Genomic DNA, 13,297 nt, shown 5'->3' with positions numbered 1-13,297 from the left:
GGCCATCCCAAGTTTTCTCTGCTCTTTTCCACTCAGGAGGCCGACAGGAGGGCACTGTGGAGGCCAAGCTGGGACTAGGTGGGATGTGGAGTGTGCTCGGGCAGGCTCTCCGCGTCCACGGCCACACCTCTGGCTCCGGGGGAGGGAGGCAGGTCAGACCTTGGCACCTCCATCTTCGCTGCAGTGGAAGCTGGGGCGAGAGAAGTTCAGCGACACGCGTTAGTCACAGCAGATGGCCAGCAGCAGGACGGGGGAACCAGGCCACTCTTATTCCAGCCGGGTTGCCCGTCTCCACGTTTGTCCTGAGCTGAGGACTGCAGCGTGGATGCTACAGCAGGGCTACCTACAAACACCACTCAACAGGATGTTACAAAACTCTTGGGATTTCTGAGTATGCGTACTCATGAGAGGCTAGGCTTTCTGTACGGTTCATAACTGAATATGCAAAATGTTATTTTAGGGTTTTACTCATTGAATTTAATGCTCATTGAGCACCGACTGTGGGCCAAGACATTATTCTATTATCCCTCCTCCCAGCCGGACGCAGTTAAAGACTGAGCGAGTTGATAAAAATATTAGTTACTATACCCATTTGATTCAATAAACATAACTTTTCCTCACTATATGTTGATCAAATTTTCAGCTTTATCATTTCAACTTTAGAATAAAAACAATTTCAAAAAAGCAAAAGTGGGAAGAATCAGTCTACCCTACTTCAAGACATAGTGTAGCTTCACATGTAGACGCGTGTTGACACGTCAAGGCACAATGGAGACACACAGAACAGTGGGATAAACAGAGGCCTAGGAGCAGATAACGTAAATGAGCTCAGTGGAAAATAGACAGCGTTTGAACAAGTGGTCCTGGAGCAACTGAACATCCATGGGCAGAAAACGAACCTTCACATAAAATGTACACTGTATATAAAAATTGACTCAAAATGGACCACAGTCTTAAATGTAAAACTATAAAATATTTAGGGAAAAAAGTAGGAAAAAATAGTTGGGATCTTGGGCTGGGCAAAGCATTAGTATGAAAAGGAAAAAAAAAATGATAAATTGCAATTCATCAACTTAGAAACGTCTGCCCTGTGCTAGACCTTGTTAAGAGGATAAGAATGATAAGCTACATAGTGAGTAAGAGAAAATATTTGCAAACCACATGTCTGAAAAGAATTAATGTCAAGAATATACAAAGAACTCTCAAAATTCAACAGTTAAAAAACAACCCAAATAGAAAATGGGCAAAAGACATGAATAGGCATTTTTCCCAAAATGTAAGTATAGCTGATAAGCTGGAACGTGAAAAAATGCTCAGCGTCACAAGGAGGGATCACACGTGAGAACGTCTATGCCGAGGCTCACACCAAAAACTGGGGCAACCCCAAATGCTGCAAGGATGCAGAGACTGGATCACCCCTGTGTTGCTGCTGTGAATGTAGAGTGTGAAACAGTTTGGTAGTCTCCTATGAATATAAACATGCAACTCCTGGGGCATTTTCCTAGAGGGACGAAAATTTACATTCACACAAAAACCCTAGCCCAGATATTCATATCAACCTATTCATAAGAGCCTGAAATGGAAAACACCCTCCAGATATCCCTCAGTATTTGAACAGCTAAGCAAACTATGGCACATCCATACCCTGGACTACAGCTTAGCAGTAAAAAGGAGAAAGGAATGGCATCCAATCCCATCAGTTCATGGCAAATAGACGGGGAAACGATGGAACCAGAGACAGACTTTATTTTCTTGGGCTCCAAAATCACTGCAGATGGTGACTGCAGCCATGAAATTAAAAGACACTTGCTCCTTGGAAGAAAAGCTATGACCAACCTAGACAAGGTACTAAAAAGCAGGGACATTAATTGGTCGGCAAAGGTCCCTGTAGTGAAAGCTATGGTTTTTCCAGTCATCATGTATGCATGTGAGAGCTGGACCAGAAAGAAGGCACGGCACCAAGGAACTGTTGCTTTTAAACTGTGGTGCTAGAGAAGACTCTTGAGAGTCCCTTGGGCATCAAGGAGATCAAAATAGTCAATCATAAAGGAAATCAACCCTGACTATTCATTCGAAGGACTGATGTTGAAACGGAAGCTCCAATACGTTGCCCACCTAATGCAACGAGCCACTGAGAAAAAACCCGAATGCTCGGAAAGGTTGAAGGCAGGAGGAGAAGGGGACGACAGAGGGTGGACATGGGTTTGGGTGAGCTCCAGGAGATGGTGAAGGACAGGCAAGCCCGGCGTGCTGCAGTCCATGGGTTCGGAGAGAGCCGAACATGACTGAGCGACTGAACACCAACCCTCCACACCCACAGAACCCACGACAGCCACCGCAATTCCAGAGGGTCACACTGAGTTTAAAAGAACTCCACGACATTCCATACTGCATGGTGCCATTGGTGCCATTGGTATAGTATTTGTGAACTGATGAATGACAAAACCACAGAAACAGAAAAAGGGCCTCAGGGCTGTGGGGCGGGGGTGGGGGCGATGAAGCGGCAGCTTTAAAAGGCAATGGGGAGGCCTGCGCTGTGGGCGGAGGCGCCATGCCTTGAAGGCATCAGTCAGTCCAGGTCAGTTCAGCCACTCAGACCCGTCCGACTCTTTGTACCGGTATCCTGACTGTGATGCTGGAGATTCAAAAAGCATCACCCCTGGGAGAGCCTGAGGGAAGGGCGTGGCTGTCCCTGCGTCTTTTCCTGCACCCCCTGTGAACCTATGATTATGGAAAAGCTGACATTTAACTCTTTTTTAAGCTGCACCTCGATTTAGCTGCAGCACACAGGACCTCAGTCTTCACTGCAGCAAGCACGGTCTCCAGCTGCGGCCCGGGAACACGTCCTGGGGCACGTGGGATCTAGCTGCCTGACCAGGGCTGGAACCCGGGCCCCCTGCCGTGGAAGCTTGGAGTCTGAGCCACTGGAGCACCAATAAAGTTCCCAAAACTCTAATTTTAAAAAATGAGATAGTGGTGCTTCACCGTTTTGGAAATCTGCAGGGTGGGAGGTGAGCGGTTTGGGGACACAAAAGTCCAGATTTTTCTAAGAATCTCATAAAAGCTATGAAGCGTCACCTGAGGAAATCATTTGCACCCTATCCGTAACACACCACACACAACTAACACTTACATTCTTTGAGACCCAGGGCACGGACAGAGACCTAGAACACTCATAAAATAAACACAGCCTGCCGACTGCTCTGAGAAACCTCATCCAAAATGCAGGCATCTGCATTCTAGAAAGAAGCTATTTTAACTTCCACGTTCACATATGTCTGTGGCATTTCTAAACTATTAATTTTGAAATTCACAGGAACAGGGCGTTTGCAGAATGGAGGCAGACTAGTCTCTTCCTGGCTTAGAATCCCTGAAGATTTGATTTCCACCCAGTCAGAACCAAATTCCTAGAGCAACAGGAAAATCAAATCTCCCCTCCCTCATTTCATGAAAATGAAACAAAGAAAGACCCGAAGATACCTTTTCACTTCAATATCTGACCTGTTGCTCAAACGAATTCTTCCTTAACTAGAGTGAATATATTAATCTCATGTCAATAACACCAGCCCCAGAATTCCCCACGAATGTTGACCACATCTGTCTTATTTAGGGTAGTGTTCCCTAAGCTTCTCAACACGAGTATGTTAAAATAAATGAAAGCAAATATACCCCGAATGAAAACTGAATTCTTAAAATACCAAAGATAATCCACAAAACTGCTTAAAAAATAAATCTTTCTAGTCATCTCATGAATATTATTAAAAAATACATTGGCAGATGTGGGGGAAATGATCACGTCCATAATTTGGTTTATGTCTACATACAAAATCACTAAATTGGCCATTCTTTGCTTAAATCAGTTTTGGGGCTGATGATTAAAGGCTGACTTTATGCATAATTAATTACACCATCCACAAGGACGATCAAATAAAGATACTAAAATACCAGCTGGAAAAGAACTTCCGACATGAAACCAGTGAAGCGGATTCAGATGGGGCTGAAACACTAAGTATTCTTGCGTGTGTGTGCACGTGCGTGCATGGTCGCGTCCGACTCTTTGCAGCCCCGTGGACTGCAGCCCGCCAGGCTCCTCTGTCCATGGGATTTCCCAGCAAGAGCACTGGAGCAGGTTGCCATTCCCTTCTCCAGGGGATCTTCCCGACCCGGGGATGGAACCTGGGTCTCCTGCTCTGCAGGCGGATTCTTCACCACTGGTGCCACCTGGGAAGCCAAATAGTCTTAGGTGGGGGTCTGACCGTAAATTTCACTACAGGAAGCCAGCCTCCAAGTCTCTTCTCCTTGAGGAAGGAAAAGGGTGCTTCATGGATCTTACTGAATGATTACATGTGCTTGTGTGCACACGTGTGTACACACACGCACGGAGGGCAGGACTTCCCTGGTGGCTCAGCGGTAGACTTTGCCCACCAGGGCAGGAGACACAGGTCCTATTTCTGAGTCAGGAAGACCCCCTGGAGGAGGACATGGCAACCCACTCCAGCATTCCTGCCTGGAGAATCCCACGGACAGAGGAGCCTGGGGGCTACAGTCCAGGGGTCGCAGAGTCGGACACGACTGAGCGACCGTACTCATGGCGTGTGGTTAATTTATTCCATTCCTATGATTTCAGTGTTAGTAAGCAATATAACTTAATGCGCAGAGTCCTGATCATCTCTGCATCCCAAAACCCTAAATGAAAAATGAAACGTCTCTGGCAGACTGGGTCAAGTGAAATTAAGAAACCAAAGGGGTGAGAAAATAGTTCCGCCTAAAATTTGGCCATTAATTAACCAACTTTTCAAATCTATTCTGCCAGCACCGCCCCCCCGCCCCCGCTCCCAAAAAAAGATCCTCAAATTAACAGAGTTTTGCTCTTGTCTGATGAGCTTGCTCAAACCAAACTTGCATACAGAGGAGTTTCTCTGCTCCTGACACTTCCGCCACGTATCCAAGGATCAGGAAAGAGTCTACGATGGCCAGTACCCCTGGCCATGACCTAGCACCAGTGGTTGTACAGTAACTGCTTCACAGACGTTGCACCTGTTCTCCTAACTAAAGAGTGAACTCTCTGAGGATGCGGGCTGTGGCAGTAGAAGAGGTGTGATAGCACCACGCAAGCATCATCACCCTCCAACAGCACGGGTGGTGAGAGGGAGAGCGGTGATGAGCACTGGGAGGGTTTCCGCTGCGTCAGGCACTGTGTTAAGCCTTTCATGAGGATCTTCTATTAGGCAGACATCATGAGCCTCCCTATTTTTACAGGAGACTGAGGCTTCTTAATATTAAGTATCTCACCAAAACTCACATAACCAGTTGCTGAACTGGGATTTTAACAGTCTCATGTCAAAGCCCATGCTCTTAAACCAGGAGACAGTAATGGATTCATTCATTCATTCAATAAATCTTCATCAAGTGCTTCTCCATGCTGGAAACTGCTCCAGGCACTTGGGGGGTCAGCTATAACTGATGGATTCATTCATTCATTCAATACATTTTCATCAAGTGTTTCTCCATTATGGAAACTGTTCCAGGCACTGGGGTTCAGCTTTAACTGATGGTTTCATTCATTCATCCAATACATTTTTTAAGTATTTCTTCCTGCTGGCACTGGGGTCCAGCTATAATGATGCATTCACTCATTCATTCACACAATAAACCTTCATCAAGAGCATCCCCATGCTGGAAACTGTTCCAGGCACTGGGGTTCAGCTATAATGAAGAGAGAGACGTCCCAGCCCTCACGCAGTTCCACACGCTCTCTGGGAGATACAGGCAATCAACAGGTAAAACCTACAGACAGATCAGCAGGTAAGTGGATGCTAAGTCTAGAGAGAAAAAATGGAAGGGATACAGGGAGAGAAGGAGGGAAGAGATAAGACAGGAGGGCTGGAAGGTTTCGATGAGAAGGCGGCACTTGCAGAAAGGTTGAAGGAGGTGAGGAGACGGCCAGGAGGCGATAACCTGGTGGAACCGTATTCCAGGCGGAGGGAAGAGCAAGAGCCAACATTCTGCGTCAGCACAGGACCTGGGAGCCGGCGGCAGGCCGCCACTCTGGATCGCAGGGAAAGGCTCTGGTGGTCTGAGCAGTGAGGGAGATAAACCAGGAGGGTATGACAGTATTTGGGGGCTGGGGCCGGGGTGGTAGTTGCAGATGGTGTGAGAGGTCATCGGACTCTAGCTATACTTCCCAAACAAAGCTTACAGCATCCCGTGATGGACTGGCCGTGGTGGTGAGAGGTGAGGGGAGGAGCGAGACCAGAGGCGAAGCTTCGATCCTTCGCTGCTTGCTTGTCTGACTGCTTGACTGATTTTCACCCGGGCGACCGAAGTACCGGGACCTACAGTGCTGTATGCGGGTCAGGAAGCAACGGTTAGAACAGACTGGTCCCAAACAGGAAAAGGAGTACGTCAAGGCTGTAAATTGTCACCCTGCTTATTTCACTTCTATGCAGAGTACATCATGAGAAACGCTGGGCTGGATGAAGCACAAGCTGGAATCAAGATTGCCGGGAGAAATATCAATAACCTCAAATATGCAGGTGACACCACCCTTATGGCAGAAAGTGAAGAGGAGCTAAAAAGCCTCTTGATGAAAGTGAAAGAGGAGAGTGGAAAAGTTGGCTTAAAGCTCAACATTCCGAAAATGAAGATCATGGCATCTGGTCCCATCACTCCATGGGAAGTAGATGGGGAAACAGTGCAAACAGTGTCAAACTTTATTTTTTGGGCTCCAAAATCACTGCAGATGGTGACTGCAGCCATGAAATTAAAAGACGCTTACTCCTTGGAAGAAAAGTTATGACCAACCTAGATAGTATATGCAAAAGCAGAGACATTACTTTGCCGACTAAGGTCCGTCTAGTCAAGGCTATGGTTTTTCCAGTGGTCATGTATGGATGTGAGAGTTGGACTGTGAAGAAGGCTGAGCGCCGAAGAGTTGATGCTTTTGAACTGTGATGTTGGAGAAGACTCTTGAGAGTCCCTTGGACTGCAAGGAGATCCCACCAGTCCATTCTGAAGGAGATTAGCCCTGGGATTTCTTTGGAAGGAATGATGCTAAAGCTGAAACTTCAGTACTTTGGCCACCTCATGCGAAGAGTTGACTCATTGGAAAAGACTCTGATGCTGGGAGGGATTGGGGGCAGGAGGAGAAGGGGACGACAGAGGATGAGATGGCTGGATGGCATCACTGCCTCCATGGACGCGAGTCTGAGTGAACTCCTGGAGTTGGTGATGGACAGGGAGGCCTGGTGTGCTGCGATTCATGGGGTCGCAAAGAGTGGGACACGACTGAGTGACTGAACTGAATAGAACTGATAGTGGCTGAGATACAGACTCCAGGAGAAGCCGGCTAGGATGAAAAAATGGGCTGTTGGATATGTTAAGTCTGAGACTAGCAGCCGATCAGATGAAGATGTGGGCTTGATGGGAGAAGAGCACAGAGATGCTGTTTAGAGGCAAACGGGGACTTCCCTGACGCAGCGGCTAACCCACCCTCCCGCCCAGGGACTTCCTGGTGGTCCAGCGACTAAGACTCCACCCGCCCGATGCGAGGCACCTGATTCCTGGTCAGGGAACTAGATCCCACAGGCTGCAACTAAGACTCGGCACAGCCAAATAAATAAATAAATGTCAAAAAGTAAATAAAATCAAGTAGTCAAGGGGAACTGCATGGAGATAAAGTCAGCAGGTCTGAGACTCGCCGGGTAGACACGTCCTGGCAATTACTGCCTGGGAATCCCCTCCACTGCGAGGGGAGAGGCCGAGTGGAGCAGTCGTGCGATGCCATCCGTGCCCCACGGCAGGCTGCTGCCGCAGTTCAGTCTCCCAGGCGCGCCCGGCTCTCTGCGGCCCTGAGGACTGCAGCACACCAGCCTCCCCGTCTTTCATGACTCCCAGAGTGTGCTCAAACTCAGGGCCATTGCTAATGATGTGCAAATCACCTGATTCACCACGCCTCTAAAAACACAGGTTTAATGCCTTTAGTGGATTTGCCAAACAACTATGGACAGACCCCCCCCCTCCCCCGCCATCCCCCAAAGCAGTGCCATCAAGGCTCCTGAACAAATGCAGCCCCAGGGCCCAACTGGACAGCTCCATGAACCAACGGAGATGAGGCTGGAGAATAAAGACCTGAAGATACAGAGGCTTCTTCTGAGGTAAACGAGGTGCATTTCTAAGCTTTTTGATGTTTATAGAAAAAAGCAAGACTACAAATATTTGACTGCTTAACCACTTAAACGGCTTAGTATCTCAACTAAAGGTGACCACTTACCGAGGCCCATCTGAACAGGGATGGTCTTAGAATGTCTCATGCCTTGTTGAAAAATCACTTAAATGTATTATATTTGTGTATGTGTGTGTGTGTGTGTGCCTTGCATACTGTGTTTTTGTGGGGATAACTACAAGTGTGTGTGAGGGCAGGGCTTCCCAGGTGGCGCTAGTGGTAAAGAACCCGCCTCCCAGTGCAGGAGACGTAAGAGCCGCGGGTTCAGTCCCTGAGTGGGGAAGATCCCCTGGAGGCGGGCCTGGCAACCCACTCCAGGATTCTTGCCTGGAGAATCCCACGGACAGAGGAGCCCGACAGGATACGGTCCACAGCGTCGCAGAGTCGGGCACGACTCACAGACTCGGCACACACCAAGTGAGGACGAGGAACTCAATAATAGTCGGCCTGTGACTGTGACAGGAGCCCCTTGCAGACGGCGCCGCATGTTTGCAGTGTATATTTTCTTGGTCCCTCGTGAGAAATAAATCAGTATTAAATAACAACAACAAAAATATCACAAATCACTTAATGTACTGTATTTGTAAAAACTGCATCCAATGAAAACTGCATAAATATATACGCCTTTGGACACTTCTAGGTAGAAAGATAAGGAAATCAATAATTCCTATATCCTTCCACCAACCCTAACTCATCTCTAATTATACCAAAGAAATGAGGCAATCAGAACCAAAGCTGTATGCTCTCAGTGCATTTTCATAGATATTATCTTATCTGAAGTTCACAGCATCGTTAAACACCATCCACTGTATAGATAAGAAAACTGAGGCCAAGAGAAGTCAAGGGTCACAAAGCTAACAAGTAACAGAAGGAGAGTTTGTCTCTTTTCTTCTTTTTCCAAATCTGCAGGGGCATTCCTAGGTACAACAGCTGCTCACCATGAAATGTTGTTTTCTTGTTTAATTATAAACTCTCCTAAACATGGTTCTAATCCTCAGACACTTGTCTGGATTCCATTAATAAAGCCACCGTGCCACACTGGTTCTTCAAGAGGCTGATGAATTGCAAAGTCAGGCGGTCACTTAGTTCGATCCGTGTTCAGCTTGCACGAACTGAGCACCTGCAGTGTGCTAACAGAAAGTCCTGCTACTCTTCGAGACTTACACTTGCTGCTTGCTGTTCTCAGCTATCTTCTGCCTCGATCAGCTCCACTAACATTTCTTTCTTTAGACTGAAGGTCCCTGTGCCATTTTCCCAATGCATTCTTCTTGACGCCTCCATTAAAACTGTAGCTTGCAGTGGTTCCAACAGCCTCCTCAGCTTCTAATGATCAATCATACTATTTAGAACACTTTTTAAAACTGACTGGTGAGAAAACCAAACTGAACAAATAAAACTAGATTTTGATTATTTTTGACCTTTTCTCTCCATGAACAATCATTCAATAAATATTCCAAAATCTATTTGGGTATTAACACCGACACAGTGAATAAATCCTAAGAAAGTACACTTCTGTTGGCATCCAAAACACTATAGAATATAAAGTAAATGCAAAGTAAACTACTCTTCGTTTCCTTCATATAGCTGTCCAAAAACACTGGCACACACATGGGACTATGCTGTATCAGTAGTAATAGTACAGGAAAAAGTCTCAATTACTATAAACTAGAAAGTTTTGGCAACTAGTTTTTCAAATAAATCACCATGTGTCACAATGTGGCATAAACTGATCCTTATGAATAATTCACATTTTGTACATTAATAATTCACGTCCTCTTTCTATTGGAATGCTCTCTAGCACAGAATGGATATCTCATCCATTTCCTCAACTGACATGATGGAGTAAATCTAAAATTAGAATGGTGTTTTCAAATGCTCCCTGTAACACTGTAACACTTGGCTGGCCCACTAGGTTATGAAAAATAAAAAGTTCCTATTATTTCTGACCCTTTGTATGAGAGTCATTAGGTTAAGTACCCTAACAAAAGCTGTTCCTGTTGATCAGAATGTCTGCATAGCAGGAAAAGAAAACCAAGGAAACTTACAGTTGATAGGGACTGGTTAGTTCTCTTACACTGCTCCCTAATTATATATTTGTACATTCACAATTATACACGACATAGTTGCTAAAAAATGGTAACCAGCAGGAAACGTGCTAAAGCACGGTAACCAGCAGGGAAAGAAAGGAAGAAAATAAAGGAAAAAAAGAGAAAAGGGAGGAGGAAGGAAGAAGGGAAGCAAAGGACCAAAACAAATCAGGAAAGAGCCTTTAATAGTTGTGGATATTTCCCACCAGCAGGTGTTCCTGTCTAGCTGTTTAACACGGCGAGATTTCAATTTCCAGTAAAATTATCTACTGCATTAACAAGTCCAAAGATCAAATAAGAGAACAGTGCCAATGACATATATTTGTGGAGAAAGATGTTTACCTTGTCCCTGTGGCCATTACTGACATTACCATTATTTCTGACATTAGCAAAGTAAACTCTTCTCTCCCCAACTCCCTCGCCCCAAAGAACACAACGGAAAAAAAAAGCAGAAACAGCGCCTGACACAAAGCCAAGAGAAATGAGGCAGCTTGAAATTAAAAAAACAAAAACATCACTCCAGTATCCTCTTCCTCCCTCAAGAGTTCCTCAGCCATCATCACTCAAGCCCAAAGCGAAGCGGAGTAAGTTCTCTCTGAAGTTCGCCAATGAAGAGCGAAGGGGAGAAGGGCCACAGGGAGGGAGCCCTAAAGGAGGACCCATCCCTGGGCCAGCACCCGTCCACGCCAGTGCCCTCCGGCTCAGCCGCCCTTGCTTTCAGCACACAGCTAAAGAGCGCGCGCCAGCTCCGCGCCAGGTGTTCGTTCCGCCCGAAACAGCCAGCCTTCCGCGGGGCATCCGGTGTGTACCCGGCAGCACACCCCCTGCCCAGGCTCAGGACGAGGGCATCTACCCACGGCGCCTTCGCCAGCCCCTGGGCCGGGGCTGGGTCATGGCCACGGCCCGGAGTTCCGAAAAGAGCCTTCCTCTCGGCAGAAGCGTCTCTCCGGGGTCGCGGGGTCACCGACCCGGCTCGCACCCAGAGCGGCCGCCCTTCCTCGCGGGGCCGATCCGTCCCCCACCCCCGCCGGAGTGAAGCCGGCGATCCGGAGTGAAGCCGGCGATCCGGAGTGAAGCCGGCGATCCGGAGTGAAGCCGGCGATCCGGAGTGAAGCCGGCGATCCGGAGTGAAGCCGGCGATCCGGAGTGAAGCCGGCGATCCGGAGTGAAGCCGGCGATCCGGAGTGAAGCCGGCGATCCGGAGTGAAGCCGGCGATCCGGAGTGAAGCCGGCGATCCGGAGTGAAGCCGGCGATCCGGAGTGAAGCCGGCGGCGGGTGCGGGCACCGGGGCACCCGGCAGGCTCGGCGCCCCCGCCCATGGCTACCGAGAAGTACTTATTTCCATTCGATGGGCTCCAGCGGCTGCCGCGGCGGCCACGCGGCCACGCACGGAAAGCCAAGTCACCCGGAGACAAAGGTCGACCCGCGACACACCGAGAGCGGCTCCAGCGGCTGCCGCGGCGGCGCTCCAGCCGGGGAGGGGCGGCGCAGCGCGCCGGGGACCCCCAGGCACGCTGGCCGGGGGTCGGGACCCTGAACCCGCGCCGGGCGGCGGGAGGAAGGGTCCACACTCACCCCCAGGCGGCGGCTCCGGATCCTCACGTAGCCTTGCTTCACGATGTCATTGAAACCGGAGGCCATCCCGGGCGGCCGGCGAGCTCCCCGCGCCCAGCGCGCGCCCTAAGTGGCCTCGGGTCAGCACGGGGCTCTGGGCTGGGCCTGGGGAGACAGCGCAGACCGAGCGGCGGCGGCTCCGCGCGGCGTCAGGAGGCGCGCATCGCTTGCCAGTCCGCGAGCCTGGAAGTGGGCGGCCGGCTAGCAGCCACTTCGGGGAGCGCGGGGAGCCGGCGCGGCTGGGGCGCCCGCGTCAGCTGACGCATCGGCCGGCCCGCTCGGAGGAGGGGCGGCGCTCAGGGATCCGGCCCCGCCTCTGCAAGGCGGGGGGAGGGGGCAGGGGGGAGAGGGGAGGGGGACGGGGGAGGGGAGGGGGGAGGGGGAGGGGGAGGGGGGAGGGGAGGGGGAGGGGGCAGGGGGAAGGGGCAGGGGGGAGAGGGGAGGGGGAGGGAAGGGGAGGGGGAGGGGAGGGGAGGGGGAGGGAGGGAGCAGGGGGAGGGAGGAGGAGGGGCAGGGGCAGGCAGGGGCGGCGCTCAGGGATCCGGCCCCGCCTCTGCAAGGCGGGGGGAGGGGGGAGGGGGAGGGGAGGGGAGGGGGAGGGGAGGGGAGGGGGAGGGGGCAGGGGGGAGAGGGGAGGGGGACGGGGGAGGGGAGGGGGGAGGGGGAGGGGGAGGGGGAGAGGGGAGGGGGAGGGGGAGGGGAGGGGAGGGGTCAGGGGGAGGGGGGAGGGGGGGAGGGGGAGGAGGGGCAGGGGCAGGCAGGGGCGGCGCTCAGGGATCCGGCCCCGGCTTCTCGGGGCGAGTGGGGCGAGGAGAGGGAGGGGTTAGGGGACGGGGCAGGGGGAGCCGGAGGAGCCGCCGGCCGCCCGCAGGCAGACAGCCTTGACGGCGCGCTCTCCCCTCCACCCCTCTCGCGCCCACCCGGCCGGATCCGGTCCTCCGACCCGCCCCTCCCCGGGACCCCGAGTTGCCCTGCGCGCCCCCGCGCCTCGCCCACGCCCGCGGAGATCCCCAGCTCCTTGCAGATGGAGAGGGACTTTCACTTTTCTCAGCCGCGTCTCCCCTCCTCTGCCTGCACTCCCAGCTCTCTCCCGAAAAGGACTGGCTTTTGCCTCTGCTGTGCGTGTGCCTGGGGGTTGGTGTTGTCGTGGTTAGTTAGCCTTGACCTTGGCGTAGGAGGGGAGGGGTAGTGTCCCGGCTTAAGCTGCCTGCTTCCTCGAATTTCCCTGGCATCCTGGACCTAGCCTGCGGTGATATCATTTTCCACATTTTGCTTGTTTGAGCCTGTCTTTCCCGGCCGGTTGTGAGTTTCCCAGAGGTTGACCCTTGGCCTCATTAATACCTGTACCCGCTAAGCCTGGCCCAGAGCAGA

General features: G+C 50.8%; 1 protein-coding gene across 3 annotated transcripts in view; it reads right to left on the bottom strand.

Moving 5' to 3' along the window:
* Positions 1-12,987, bottom strand: part of DOK5 (docking protein 5) — a 148,731-nt gene extending 135,744 nt beyond the window's left edge. Inside the window, exons 1-2 of one of the 3 annotated variants that reach the window (XM_052650688.1) lie at positions 12,969-12,987; positions 11,888-12,109 (exon numbers count right to left, since the gene is read on the bottom strand). In XM_052650688.1, coding sequence (XP_052506648.1) covers positions 11,888-11,953 — 66 coding nt within the window. In that variant the 5' untranslated portion in view covers positions 11,954-12,109; positions 12,969-12,987. Of the gene's footprint in view, positions 1-11,887; positions 12,171-12,968 lie in introns of those variants that run through there. The other 2 variants (XM_052650689.1, XM_052650687.1) reach the window with 2 other exon arrangements.
* Positions 12,988-13,297: the final 310 nt, after the last annotated feature.

The sequence above is a fragment of the Budorcas taxicolor genome, chromosome 13 (assembly GCF_023091745.1).
Source record: "Budorcas taxicolor isolate Tak-1 chromosome 13, Takin1.1, whole genome shotgun sequence".
NCBI classification, from domain to species: Eukaryota; Metazoa; Chordata; class Mammalia; order Artiodactyla; family Bovidae; genus Budorcas; species Budorcas taxicolor.
Note: the sequence above shows the minus strand (reverse complement) of the source record. Positions and strands in the feature narration are given on the sequence as shown.